Genomic DNA, 15645 nt, shown 5'->3' on the forward strand with positions numbered 1-15645 from the left:
TTACAAGGCTGACCCTGTGGCAACACCCTGAATTATTTGTCTTCAGAGGTCCCCATAGGAGAGTTTCTGGGCCGCTCCTCCGGAGTCTGGCCCTGCTGGCTGACGTGGACACGGTGTCCGGCCACCACCCCACGGCCACATGCAGCCCCAGTGACCCGAACGCCCCCCTGGCCACAGGAGGTCCGCGCGTGGATGCTGTGGCTCCCATCCGGGTGCTCAGCACAACCCCCGGCACCTTCCACCTTTCGGTGACGTGCATTTGCCCGTCGTGTTCTTTGAGAGAGATGTCACTGTAAAGTGTACAAGCACGTCCGACTCGCCTTGATGGCAGCGACAGTGCTGCCCCGACTCTCGCTCTTTGCAACGGAAACCCGTTCCACCCGGTGCGCATGCGCAGGGCTGCCTGGGGCGCTCAGAGCCTGCTTCTCCTGACATCCTGCTCCCGCTACAGAACCCACGGGGGCGTGGGGACCGTGCTGTCCAACCGCTCCATGTCAGGGACACCCCGAGGGAGGACGCTGGTGTTGCAGTCAGGACACCGGGGCCTTTGACCCTGGTCGCTGATGTTTCTCCAGACCCTGGTTTCTTCGTCTCCAAGGTGGAGACGATGATTGTGTTTCTGCACAAGGCTGTTGTGAGGGTGCCATGACACGGGCCGAGGAGGGGATTTGCAGACTGTGAGGGGCTGTGCCTGTGGTCGTCACCAGCGCTGCTGTCGCCAGAGCAGTGGCATGCTCAGAGGGGCCAGACTCTCAGACCGGGGCTCAGTCACAGTGCTGCTGAGGACGGGGAAGCCTGCTCTGGGTGACGGTCCCGTCGTCCCACAGCTCGGGAACTGTGCCAGGCGGGGTTTGGGTTGGTCCTCTCGTCCTTGGACTGAAGACAAGGGAATTTGCTAATGGGGCAGGACTTTTCTGGACCCCTCCCTTACCGGGGTGCCAAATCAGGAGGACAGGCGCTGTTTGAGACCTCGAGCTCACTGGTAAGGTGAACCTAAGGCTCCCTGAGACTGTCCTAGAACAGCGAGAAACCCAGCTGAGATGGGCAGGAGCTCATCTGTCACCACGGCGGTCAACACTGCCCACCCGATGCCCTTCCACATGCGCTGGCTCCGAGCTTCTCCCTCAGCAAATTCATCTAGAGGGAATTTGCTAAAGATGCAGCTACCAAAATTCATCTCTGCATTGCTCATAATAATAAACAAATTGAAAATAGTCTAAATGATCTCACATAGGAGATTTAATAAGTGTGACATGTAATACATCACATAAACACTTTGTAGCCATTACAATTTACACTGTAGAAGAATCTTGAACACGTGAAAAGAAATTCAGGATACATTGAGTGCAAAGGCCAGGTCACAGAACAGTGTGTTAGACATCTAAGCCCCCCACACATGCATACACACACATGTATACACACACACACATATAGACACTGTAAACAATGATCTGGGTGATGGGGTTTGAGAAAATTTTTATTTTCTTGTTTTTAAATCTCTATTTTCCAAATACATGTATTTCCTTTTATTTATCAGGAAAAAGTATTTTTTTGTGGTTTTCATTTTGCTTTGTCTGGTTTTAAAGAATGAAACCCTGAAGAGGCTGAATCGCCCTTCTCCTTTGCAGTCTTCCTGGTCAGGGACAGACTGAGGTGGCACCGGTCACCCACCCGCCCAGGCCCTGGGCTCGCGCTGGTCTGAGCGGCAGCCCCCGAGTGTCTGGAGCACTGAGAGTTTGTCAACCCGACTCGCCCTGCTGCCTCCAGCGGGAGCAGGGGCAGGGGGCACCAGGATGCTCTTCCGAGGAGAGCAGGGTCGGGCGTGGGGCGATCGGCAACGTCCACCCAGTGGGCTGGAGACTGGGGAGGTCCGGTCAGCAGACAAACAACAGATCAGGACTCGAAGCCCCGCACTGACCTCTTGGTGAAGGAGAACGCAGCCGAGCGGGGCGCCTGGCTTCCTGGCCCCGCATTGGAGGCTCTCTCCCCATGCTAGGCTGTCAGAGGAGAGGAACCACACACAGACTGGCCACAGGCACCTAATCAGACTTACATATAAAGCTCTAAAGAGATTCCTTCTCCTCAGCCCCAGCACTGTGAGGACCTAAATGAGCAAGGAAAAATTAAGTGATTTCTACTCTACTGAAAATTAGCAAAAACAGATGAAGTAATTTTACCATCTGAGTTTGTGTTTAGTTTGAAATTCAAGTAATGCCCACGCGCCATGCCCTGAGGCCGTCAGAGTGCCACAGAAGCCCAAGTGGTGGTCCCGGAGGACATCCGGCTCCAGGTGTGGCCCTGGCAGGGATGGTGGAGGCCCCCGGGGGTGGGGGCTTCCCCACATTCTTACCAGGCTTCCTGCAAGACCGAGAGCCACTGAGATTGGGGCGTTCTCTGTCGCACGGCTGAGCTCACAGTCTACCTGGGGAGATGTGCCCCTCCACCCAGGTGTCCACGACGGGTGGGAGAAAGGACCACCAGGTGCCCAGTCCTTCTGACCTTCCCACTCGGTGTCTCTGCTTCTCTGTCCTCAGCACAGGAGACACCGCGACTCTCCGTGACCTCACTCTTCAGATGCCCTCCCTCACTCTCACCGAAGGCCAGTGGCCAGAGAACACATTTTCCAAGTCCAGCTCTCTCGTCGGTGGAGTTTCATGTTAGCGCCTCCCTACTGCCCAAGCCCGGGGTCTCCTCTGTCTCTGCTGGTCTCCACTGCTGATCTCAAAGGGCGTGGTTACCCGGGAAGTGGTGGCCCTCTCAAGGGGACGGTCAGGACCCCAGTCCTTGTCCAATGTGAGAGGGGCACAAGCTTTCACACCAAAGACCTTGTGAGGTCTCTCTCTCCACGTCTCTCCCTTTCCACGGCAAATTCTGGTTTGACAGGGCTGCCCCACCCATTCAGACCATGGAGGGTGCTCTGCCCACAGTTGCCTCTCCCTTTAGGCCTCTCCTTCTCAGCCCCCACGAGGGGCCTTACAATATGCAGCTGTTTAATGAAATGTGCCCACTCGAGCACAAAACTGAAGGGAGTGGGGCAAGTCCCTGTGCATTCAGAAGTGTGCATCACGGATCTCCTGGGTGCTGGGCGCTCACACAGCCCACTGGCATGCCAGCTCTGGGGGCAGGGGGCGGGGTTAAACAAGAGGGGTCATGACTCGGGGACAGTTGTAAATAATCCGCCGCTGCCAACACAGCCGGGTGAGATTCCAAAAGTCGGCACAGTGCAGGCCGCCAGGGAGGTCCTGGAACTGGAGGGGCTGCATCCATCACTGCAGGGCCCTCCTGGCCCTTCCCCGTGAGTCTGCAGGGCAGCGGGAAGAAAACTTCAGAGAGAAAGTTTCTCAAGTTTGGGCACGTTGCTAACTCAGATCTAAAATATGAAGCTCGGATTTATGCAGCGAGCCTCCTTCGACAAGGCTTTATTAGAGCCTAACGGGCTGGCCGAGATGTGTGCTCCTCTGGGATCAAGGACAAGGACAGCCAGGGCTCAAGGACACAGGTGCTCAGAGCAAGGATGCAGGACAGCTCAGGAATCCTCGATACCACAGACAGACAAAGGGGCTGCCAATCTGGGCCCCACGGCCCCTCACCTGCCCACCCCTCGGTGCCAGCTGCCCAAGGGGCTCAGCCCAGGCCTGCCAGAGCTGTGGGCTCGGGTCACGTGACTGCCTTCCCCAGGAGAACAGTGTGTGGGGGGGGTCTCTGGTCCCACTGCTTCCCATCCCCCGAGTAATGGGGTGACTGTGGTTACTGTGTCAGTGCATTAGAGAAAACTTTCGTGGTTTGGGAATAAATCACAGGAACTAGAGAAACTAAGGCTTTGCTGGATTTGAGACTCAGTCATCAAGTAGAAGAAAAAGCATTTCTTAAAAAAAAGTCTTATTTTGGGGACTGGCCCCATGGCTGAGTGGTTAAGTTCGCGCGCTCCACTGCAAGTGGCCCAGTGTTTCGTCGGTTCGAATCCTGGGCGCGGACACGGCACTGCTCATCAAACCAAGCTGAGGCAGCGTCCCACATGCCACAACTAGAAGGACCCACAACGAAGAACATACAACTATGTACCCAGGGGCTTTGGGGAGAAAAAGGAAAAAATAAAATCTTTAAAAAAAAAGTATGTATTTATATATATGTATATATATATTCCTTTCTGACAGCTCAACGTATCACGCCCATTAGTATGGAAAATTGGCAGCTTTTCTTCACCTTGGCTAAGGTGTTCCTTCTGACACCAAGGCTGCTCCCCATTGCTTCTCTTTCTGCAGGACCTCGCCACAACACTAATGGGCACACACAGGAATCACTGAGCTTTCTGTGGTTTGCTAAGAGACTGGCAGACACCTACAGGCACGGGGGACCCCAGCCCATGCATGGCTGGCCCACAGCCTTGGGGTTTTCATCTCAAAATTGGTTCAGGTTTTAGCATCCACAAAGTATACAATATGCAGCTAATTTGCAACATCTCCTCTTCACTATTTGGGGGTATTGCTTAAAAAAAAACCACTCAAGTGACCTTTAATCTTGGGGCATTAATATTTAATCACGGCTTTGATTGCATATAAAGGCAGTTCAAGGGTATATTTCCACCTAAAGCTCTAATAATTTAATAACACTTATTGAACCTGCATTTGTATTAGATTTCACTCTGTTTTAATACCCATGTTGCTTTAAATAGGGTCCATTTTTAATGGGGACCAAATAGTCTATTTTTTGGTTCTCTGCTTTCTTCTACAAACCACAGGGCATGAAGGTGCTTCATCAGGGCTCTTTGATGAAGAACAACAAAGCCATAAAGATCATTTCTATCAGACAATGAAAATCACCTGATTGAAATCTTCTCTCTCTCTGTTGACAGTGGTGTCACCTCAAGGATTATCGTCGCCCATTATGGGCCAATATCAGAGAATATGCTGTAGAGAAATTCCCACTTGTTCAGAAAGCAGCTTTGAAGAAAACTCCTACTGTAAAATGTCAGGAGTGCATCCTAACTCTTCATATGTCAACCTGCTCTTCATAAAATTAGAAATTGGCATTCATATTTTAACTTACCATTTATGGGATCTTTCTGAGTCTCAGCCATGCTTAATTAGCTGGCATTGGGAATCCAACGTTCCATGGTATAACTTGCATTCCTTAGATATTGGTTTATTAACATTCCCAAAAGTAGAAGGAAGCTACTGGAATCTTTATCAGCTCTAAGAGAAGGCATGTCTGCCTCTAAGTTGCGTCATAGATCAACCAAGCCTGCAATACAGGAACTTTCTCTCACACTGTGTTTTGACGGAACACGACTCTCTACATTCTATTTAATTGCTTACTCCATTGTACTGGGGTTCTGCTGGTGCTGTTATATTTTGGGGGATACAATTTTGACACACAGTTCCTTGAAATCTATGTTCTATAATGAGCCATACTATAAGATTCTAATATACTTCCACTGTAACCTCATAGATTTTTGTTTTCTAGTAATTTCTTAACAGATTGAATATGTTTTATAAATATCTTGCTGTTGCAGGGTATTTTTTATGTGTGTTATAATTTAGGGTACTTTTTTCTTTCTTGAAAATCTTGAAAATCAAGATAGGTAGCATAGGAATGATATTTTTTCTTTAAGGAACTAAAGAAATTTCTAGACACTTTTTCTCTGAGATCTCCACCCTGGAACACTCAAAGCTTTAGCTGAGTTCCCCATGTCCTGCCTTTATTTGTATCTGCATGTGTAGGTCTGTATGCATGCCTCTACGCGTCCGTGTTTCTATCTGCCCATCTGCCTCCTGTCCTGAGGCCCCAGAGAACCCGAGGGTGCGCGAGCCACATCTGATGTTGTGGACTCCGCTTCCACTCACTGTCCGGAGGATGCAAAGCCTGATTTTCCAGGTGATGGATGGCCTTACAGACAAATGAGCTGATATTAAGTTAAATTTAATCACCACCTCCTTCACGCAGGGCAGATCCTGAAGAACGAACAAAAAAAGTGAACCCTTCTCAGCAAATACATGTTTAGGGCGAAGGGGCAGCACGAGGGATGCCCAGTGAGAACAAGGTCATTTCCTGCCTCTTCTCCTAGGTAATTTAGGGGCAATAAGTTTTTACAACTTTCATATTTCAATTTCATGTATCACATTCAATTTTTTTATTTATTTAGTTCCTCACTCCAGAAGCAAATAATCTGAGGAATTTAAAAAACCTATAAAGGTGAATTAAATTATAGGCAGAAAATCATAATAAGAACACACTTGTATCTAACAGGTTTATCTTTATTGTGATGATTTACTATCATTGATAACTGCATTTTGGTACAAACCTATGCAATAAGCCATTGAGTTCACTTTAAGATTTAAAACTAGCTTGTTTAAGATTAGCTCATAGATTTATATCAAATTTTAAAACAGGCCACAAAATCACATCCAAGAATGGCTTTTTCTCATATTCCATTAAAATCTGAATTTTAAGATTGATACATAGTTTAAAAGTTTTTATTTAGATAAGGCTATTACATATATGAATAAATGTCAACCTAAGCAAGGAAATAGGTATAAAAAATATAACCAGCTATTGACTCTGTGTTGTTTAGGGCTTGTCTTAGTAAATAAAGTATTGATTGCTCCGTGTGGGGCTTCGGCTCGGTTCCCCTCTCCACTCCTCAGTGACATGGATTCACTGGTCTTGGCATATTCTTAGAAAACAGCAATCCACATAACAAAACATGAACTGTTCATTTCAGCCAATTTGGTCTTTTCTTTACGAGAACAGGTTCACAGAGGTCTTGCGTGGAGACCCAAAGAAACCATCTCATCAAAGTACAGTTTGAAACCATCCGCCTCAAACATGTTTTCTCGCCTCATTCTTTAATCAGCATTATAGCCTCTCCTTCTTCTCCAGGAATTTTTTTGACCTAGAATTCGGTTGCTTTTCATTGACTCTGAGAAACTTTTCTCTCATACCCTAGATGTTGCTTTGTTATTCTTGGCTTTTTGGTTTTGTTTTGTTTTTGGTCAATAAACGTCATTAAAAAGGCAGGAATGTGGTTGGGAGGGATGCTAAAACAAGCAGCGGCTCCATCTCATTATTGTTCATTAGCAAAGCGGCGCAACCTAACCATGACCCAGAGGGAAGCTTCGGAGGCCTTGCAGCCTCAAGTCTATCACCCCAAGGCAATTCTAATCAGTAACTTAGGGAGCTACAAACATTATATGAGTTTAACAAGTTTGATCAGGAAAAAATTTCTGCAATGAAAAAATATGTAAGTCATGAGATATCAAAAATCTCGTAAGAGACAAGACTATGTTTACTGGGAAGTGAGGAAAAACTAAAAAGTCATATTTAGCAAAACTTTAATAGAGATTCGCCATCAGAGGCAAGACGCATGGCTCCCTCCAGTCAGACCAAAAGCGTCAACAGCCATGAAAAACAGGCATCAGTGGAAGGAAGGCACATCTCACCAGGTCCATTCAGGCCGGAAACAGGAGCCCAGAGGAGCCCAGGTCCTCTCAGATTCTACGAGGGTCCTTAGGACTATGTTTGGGAGTGTGTGAGGATCAGCGCTGAGAGTGGGGAGAGGCCTGGTATACACTCCTACAGTGACGGATGCCACGGCTGTGGTGGGAACCGCGTGCCCGTGTCTCCACCATGTTCCCGCGAAGAAATAATGCCCCTGTTTGGTGCATTTACCAAGAAAGCCTAAGTTAGGAAGATGTTTATGACTTACTATTTGAAATGCTAAATTAATCTTAAATAGATAAGTTTACATAAAGATATAGGGACTCTGTTTTAAATAAGTTTACTGTGCTGCTGAACAACGGTGCTACTTATCTTAAACCCTATTCGCAGTCTGTACCAGCCGAGGTGCAGGCTCATTGGGCTATAATATGCAGGATTTACGCTACTTAACAAGCTACAGACATACCAAAAAATCACACACCTTCCCAAATAAATGACATTAACGTTTTCCCAAATAAATGACATTAACGTAAAAATCTGACTTTTAATAAGACTGGGGGTGGGAGAGGGAGGAAAATGGAAACCTTTTCCTCTTAATTTTGGTAAATTTTCCTAAATTTAAGAATCATTTCCTCCTGAAGAGTCAGTTGAGTGGTCTAAACACTGTGCTCTCTAGGCAATTATGAAACATACGGCAAATCGTTTTGGCTCTTTGGACGAAAAATTTATATCATCCTACCCAGTAAATTCTCACTGACAACAAGGAGAATTTATTTTTTAAAACAAGTGTAGAATATGACCTGACATTTTAAATAATTAAAGTCAGATTCCACTGAATGTAAATTTAACAGGCAACGAAGTGTGCGAGGGTCAGATTGTTTCTACGCTCCGGGACTGAGTGTGGTCAAAAGGCAACTTCCCACAAGGTCCCACTGCCCCTTCCATCTCCAGACCTACAAAAACGCCCACACAGAAGGACGGGTTAGTCAGTAGTGAACTCTACACACCAAACGTTAGCTGAGGGTCTTTAAAAAACAGAAACACAACAGGAGAGCTGGTAGCAAAATAAAACATGGTCATCGGTGCCATCTTTTAAGAATACATGATGTAATAATAAATCAACATTCTAAATGATTTGAATTCAGAGGATGTGTGTAAGAAAGGTCAATATAGTTATTGGTCACTATAAAAGCATTCAGTATTTTTTACGTATTCAATTATATTTCAGAGATTAAAATTTTTTTTAACTTAAGGTTTCTAGAAATTTAAATTTCATTCCTGATATAAAGTGAGTTTGTTTCTTTCACTGATAGCCATATATAACTCAGAAGACATAATCTGAAATTTGTGGCAATATATTTTCTTAATTTCATGGCCAATCAAGAATTTAAGAAATCAAATCAAGTTCTCATTGAACAGAACACTATACTTGTATATGTGCACAAAATATACAGCACACATTATTAAATCCTTATTTCATTTATGAAATGTCTTCACTTTTTTCCTATTACTGAATTAAATGCTCTACTGCTAAGCCTGTTTGTATCAAAACCCACAAAGGGAATTTGTTTTACGCACTCCGCAGCTTCACCTAGAGACAGAATCCGGTTCGTCACGATGCCCAACAACAGATATTCATACAATATCATACACGAAACAACGTGGTATAAGTCAGAGATGCGAGATTTCTTCCCAGGAGGAGACACGAGGACATGGATGCAGACGACGACCTCGGGCTGGGACTCCGCTCCCCTCTAACCAGCAGACCTCACTCCTAGAGCTCAGCGTGGGGAGCAGTTTCACACAGACCTGGAAAAACAAGTCAGAGAGCATGATACTGCATTTAAGACCAGCCCACAGGACACCTACTTTCTGCAAAAAGCACATTCTTGGGACGCACATTTTAAAAACTTTTTTATCATGGAAATTTTCAAAGATGCACAAAAGTAGAAAGGTTATAACCTCCTCCCCGGAACCCAAACCCGGCCTCAACACGCTCTGCTATTCTTGTCCCATCCTCCAGGATATTTTCCTGGAGTATTTTAAAGCAGAGCCCAGGGACTGGCTCCTTTCCCATGGCCGTGAAAGCGTTTAAGGAATACTTTACCTACGGGCCCAGCACACTTGCCATTTCACCCAAGGAGCAGAGAGGTGATGAGATGCTCTCACACGAGCTACTTTGCCAGCTGGAGGCAGTTAATGCCAACCCTCGTTAGAAAGGCTATAGATTGTTTTAGTCATATGATTTATTTAAAATAGGAAATATGCTAGCCTTTGGAAGTAATTGCTTTGTATGTCAGAATTTAACACCCCACACACTGTTGGAAAGTCTATACAAAAAGGTAGAAAATGCTTTTACTTTAAATGTGGGCTAAACATTTCCAGATACTTGATACCTTATTCCATAGGCTGCATTCAGAATGATCATGTTCAGACAAATTCATCAGTCTGATGTTTTTAAATGTTAGGATGTGATATCAAAGTAGACGTGATATGCGTCCAGGATCTATTCATGTATTTATATTTATACCTTCACACACTCTGTCTAACGAATACCTCACAAACTAACAACATCCATTCATTCACGATCTAGAGTGACATGTCCTCCTTGAGTGGAACACAGTTATACTGTTGATCATGGCTTATATCTTATTAAGATTTTCAAACACCATTTTGACTTCAAGGCATTACAATGACAATCCGGAGAAACCTGGGTTATGCGCCACAAAACACTCCACCAGGAAAATCTAATGGACTCCCTTTTATTTTTTGCCTAGGAAAAGAAGAGCTTACATGGGAATACCCCCACCCCTGCTACTCTGTCCCACCCCAAGGACAGGGTGTGTCTGATAACTTTTATTCCATCCAGAGGACAAAGCTGAAGTGCGCCCTCAGCTCACCTGCAATCCTCCAGCCTTTCTCAGAGATGTTTTTTCACTCATTGAAAAGATGGGGCACAATGTTTACAAGAATCTCACTGATGCGTTATTTTAAAATCCAAACACAGTCATTGTAGATTTAACAGAAGATACGTTCCCTCCATTATTCCTATTTATTCGCTTGTGTGCAGGGGGTGAACCTGAGAATCTTAATCTTTTAAAGAGTCATACACGTGCTAACTAACCAGATGGGGGACGCTCTCACAACGTAGACACCTATCAAAACACCACAATATATACTCTAAATATCTCACAATTTTATATGTCAATTATACCTCAACAAAGGTGGAATTTAAAAAAGTCTGTGAAAGTGCCCTCATCTGCTGTCATGTAGTTATTAAAAATAAAGTGAATGATCTACATTAAATAGAAAAAAAGCGAAATTCATATGTATATATATGCACACATACACACACCTATAAAGTATAGAAAGGGACTAACTTTCCAATCAAACCTCTAGTTCTAAAAATATCTATTTTTAAAAAAATTACTTCTCTCTCTAAAAGCAATATGTGGACATTTTAACAGCCCTCAGTACAGCATCTTGCAGATCATATACACTGGGAAGGGTTATTGGTTAGTGCAGTTCCATAACCTCCAATACACAACACACACACACACAGTCATACCTCTAAAACATCACTTAAATCGCAGAGATCAATCATAGCAAAGTTACTGTCCAACAGAACGAGATAAAGTGTCACCTTTACAAAGCAGAGGATGAACGTCACACTTGCTCAGGAGACTGACTACGTTTGTGTTTTAGACCATGTCTGAGGGCATCTGGAGGTTTAGACCATGTGCAAGTCCCACCATTTACAGGGCTATCTGAAACCATCTTAATATGTTAAAACATCACTTCTCTGTTGCTGCAGGCATTAATGAGAATTTTTCTCATTGATGTGTTGCTTTAGCCTTTTCTGGCAATAATTTTTAAGTTTGATAAAACTCTCCACCTTGTTATGTGGTGTTAACTTCCTTTGACAATAGGGGGGTTTGGGGGCAGAAGTCTAGCCTCTTTTTTGGATTAACATATTCTCAGGTTTTAACTTATGAATGGTTCAGAACACCCATAAATATGTTTCACAGAGAAACACGACCTGAAGACACTCAGTCTGCTGCCCCGTGCAGCGGCACGTGGTGGCTGACTGCGTGGTGACCCTGCCTTCTCCACATCTCTGAGGCACTCATATCTATGTTTATAGCGTAAGCACTTAACCAGTGTTTAAAAAATCAAACGCTACTAAGAATTATCTAATCATGTTTTATTTTATACTAGTAACATTGTACATATCTTAGGTTTGTGCTTTATGCTTGTATTTTCTGGAAGTTAAGGTTAATTTTTACTTCCAATTATAAATATGCAGAAGAAATGAAAAGAGATAGCTGATATTATTGAAATTAAATCAAATTGCTGCACCTGGGAAGAGAGCCTTCCCCCAGAATCTTCTTACTGGGGGCAATACTGCCGTCAAGAGCTAGTGAAGCCTCCCCAGTCCTTCCACACTATTTGAGAATGTGGTCATGGAGCAAATTATTTGCATTTGCCATAGATGAGTATGACCAGTCCAAACCCTTTATGAGGAAAAAGTAGGAAGACAAATACTTCCAATACCATTCATCACATTTTTGCTTATATCTTAATGCATACATCTCCAAATTGTTTGAAAAACTTCAAAAGCACTTTCTTTGGGAAATTGCAGCTATGCACCTATTTATGTGAATTTCACAGATTACAACTTTACATATCCAAAACCAAGGGAAAAGCTCTCGGACTCCTGACCAGCCCTGACCACACTTCACTGAGCTCCTCTTCGCCCTCCCACCAAACTGGAGTTGAAACAGAAAACAACCCGATTATCTGCTCAGACTAAGAAAACTTACTTCTTTCTTATAACTTTCCTCTTTAATAACTTGTTATGACATATTTATCTACAAATGTGCAGTAACTATTATCTTAAGGACTTTGGCACTAAATTTGATGCTGTGGATGCAGGTATATTAGACTTTTATTGTAAACAACTGCTAAATGCTAAATTTCTCAAGCTTCCACAATTGCATAATTGCAATTACTCCCCCAGCTTTAAATTATGGTCTACGTGTATATCATTCATTTTTTTTCAAAGATACCTGAAAAGAATGCACAATTTGTACTACATTACTGTAAATATATTAACAAGGCATCAAAATGATACAAGACTAGAGGTGTACGTTCAACCAAACAGATGGGAGGGTCAATGGTGGGAACATCCCCACTTTGTATACAATAAATCAAGTTCTGGCAGTTTTTTTCTAGCTTCTGAGTTTGGGTGTATGTGTGTGTTTAAGAATATGAGTCAAGTATTATTTTCCACTCTCTGCCAGAAAAAAAATTTTGGGAAGTAAATATTCTGGGAAAGGAACTTGAAAAAAGAATATCCAGCACTCCTCCATAATAAACAAACAAAAAAGCTTTTAAAATTTCTTACTAAATAAAGATCCCACCTTCTGTTGGTGTAGTAACTAGGCAAGTCATAAAGACATTCTCCTCTCCTGGTCCAGGATGGAGAACCCAGTCTCTAAAAGTTCACAAAGAGTAAGTACTTTGTATCCATCCAATTCTGACAGAGCATGTGTGAATTTGTTTGAAACATGGCAGAAAGGAAGTGTAAGTAGTAAAGCCACGGAGCTCTGTGGTCCTGTTTGTTTGTGTTCTCTCACATGGGCTCCTTTCTGATAGAGCCGAGAACCGTTGGCTGCAGGGAGACAGCCAGGCTCGGTTTGAAAAAAAGCTGCTACAATGCTGAGGAGAGAGAGGGGCGGGCGCGGGCGCGGGCGCATGTTACATCAGACACAGTACCTGATTTTTCACTGCACAGCTTGTCAGCGAGGTAGTGTGCCTCCTGGGCGATAAGTGAGAATATTTCATCTTCATACTCCTCTATTATAGTTTCGCACTGTAGAAATAGAATAACGACATATGTGGATAGATGTGCACTCACAGGGCATCTTGTTAGGAAGGACTTATCAAAATTTTATTAGCTGAAAACATAAAATCATGTTACCAAGGTGGTTCGTTTTTATTAGCCCTTTTGGTTTAAGGACGTCTTTGCATTGGATTAACCCTCTTCCCAGAATGTTAATTGCATCATTTTCCTGGGACTTGACTAACTGATTAGTCGAGTTGGAAGACGAGGGTGAGGAAGGAAAAGGGTTCTTCCTGTTTGTTTCTCTTCCTGAAATTGAAATGCAAGGAATAGGAAGAAATAGGTCTATTTACGGAGCTGAAACGTCTTAGTTTTTTGTTTCTGCTCTTTTGGAAGACTTTAAAGAACACAGCTCCTTGAAATGGTTAAACCAGTTTCTTTCAGACTTAACGTAATAATCCATTTTGTGGTTTTAAAACAGGGTCTGAAGAGTGAAAACAATTAAGCTTTCTCAGCAATCAAAACAAATGCATCGTCAATTTCACTGTGGATAACATGCTTGACAGTTACTCAGGCAAGTTTCTTTTCATACCATTTAGAGATCCATCCATAATTCACTTTGCTTCTCCCCCAAAATCTGACTTTTCAGAGAAGAAGGAGCTCAAATTACCCATGCATTTGAAAATCTTACATTCCAACTGGAGGCTGTGTCTGCATTGGAGAACCACGAGGTTACAACTTTAGGAACTGTGAAGCTAGTGAAAGGCATTCACCAGAGACTTGTAAATCATTTCCTAAGTTCATCAAGCAAGACTCTAAAAATTTTAAATGGCACTTAAAAATATTTAAATTCCACTCTAAGGTGTTTATTTAAAACCTGTGAAATATAAGCATACTTACTCATTGCAATTCCTACTCCACAGTACTTTTAACCCTGAATTATTGCCTCTACTTTTTAATTAAAATGAAATCTTCCAAAGTCAGCTAAAGCCCCTATTTCAGGGTCTTGGCATGCCTGACATTTTGGCCAATGCATGAACTTAATACATTTTTTAAACAGCTTCTCCCATCACTTTGTCTGATTCTCCAGCGTTAAGTAAAGTGAAATATATTGCAGTACATTCTGCCAGGCACATCTTTGCAAGCCAGAGGCCAGCATTCATGTAAAATCAACATTATACTGGCAGGAAATCTGGCATTAAGCCAACTACCATACTTAAGCCTTTGTTTAACTTAGTTTGTGCTAAAATACTTGAATTAACCCAGGAAAATATTTCTTCCGTGAAGCCTTGGGGGGGGAAAAAAAGATGATGCGCATCACCCCCCGTCCATCATTTGGCTATAAATACTGTAAAACGACATTTATTTTAATTCGTATTTTAACCTGGGAACCACAGCCCTGATTTCCTCGTGTGGGAACCTCCTTGGCCAGAGGACCGGGGGAGACTCCTCCCCACGGCCCCACAGGAGCAGAGCAACGTGCAACCTGTGTCTTAAAGTCACTGGGATTTGTAACAGCACTTTCTAGAAAACATCACTTAACTGTCTCCACTGAGAGAAATACCACAGCCCCAAGGCGTCTCAAAAGGCAAGTTACTAAAACCAGGGTTAACACTGAAAAAGCAGCGGGACAACCAAGCAAATCGGTAATATTTTAATGTTCAAAGTCGTGAAACTCAGCAACAACGGGAACAAACGGCGGGGAAAAAAAAAAGAGTACCAAAGCTATGTTCCGGGGGCATAGGGTTCGTCTGCGGAGGAGGGAGCTTACCGCGAATTTCAAAGGTCTGTAAGCATCAGAATAAAAATAGAATTTTTTAAATTCTTTGTATATTTTGTCTCCTTTCCTTGGAGCGAATCTCTTGAACGTCTTCTTCTTGGTCACAGGGTCTTCTTCAAGCTTGTAGTCATTCATTCGCTCACACACTTTATCCAAGAGGTCTGTTAGGAATGCCTCCGACTGCGCCAAGGGGATCTGTTAGGAACAACACGCAGGGGAAACTGGTCACAATGTTAGCATCATTTAAAAGACCGTCCAGTGAACGCATACACCACCCCGACTAACGCGAATGTGTACCCACTTCCTAACACAAAATCTATTCAATTCTATTATTTACGTAAGTTAAGAAAAAAGTGCGTATGTTTGAAAGTGGACAGAAAAACATTCAAACTGTAAACTATGCTTATACGGATAATAATATTAAAAAGTCATTGAACATGCAGAATAAGGCATTAAGCACAGAAAATGGCTATTATTTGTCTACTTGCCAGAGGGAGAGGGAGAGAGGAGAGAGAGGAGACGAGGAGAGAAGGAGGGAGAGGGCGAGCGAGAGAGGGGGAGACAGCGATGGAGACAGAGGGAG

At 43.6% G+C, this 15645-nt stretch overlaps 1 protein-coding gene across 2 annotated transcripts in view; it reads right to left on the reverse strand.

The window, feature by feature from the left end:
• Nucleotides 1-6235: 6235 nt before the first annotated feature.
• Nucleotides 6236-15645, reverse strand: part of CNPY1 (canopy FGF signaling regulator 1) — a 66636-nt gene continuing 57226 nt past the window's right edge. For both annotated transcript variants that reach the window (XM_070516833.1, XM_044765674.2), the window contains exons 3-5: nucleotides 15054-15257; nucleotides 13216-13312; nucleotides 6236-9246 (exon numbers count right to left, since the gene is read on the reverse strand). In XM_070516833.1, coding sequence (XP_070372934.1) covers nucleotides 9212-9246; nucleotides 13216-13312; nucleotides 15054-15257 — 336 coding nt within the window. In that variant the 3' untranslated portion in view covers nucleotides 6236-9211. The remainder of the gene's footprint in view (nucleotides 9247-13215; nucleotides 13313-15053; nucleotides 15258-15645) is intronic.

This window comes from Equus asinus, chromosome 1, assembly GCF_041296235.1.
Source record: "Equus asinus isolate D_3611 breed Donkey chromosome 1, EquAss-T2T_v2, whole genome shotgun sequence".
Classification (NCBI taxonomy): Eukaryota; Metazoa; Chordata; class Mammalia; order Perissodactyla; family Equidae; genus Equus; species Equus asinus.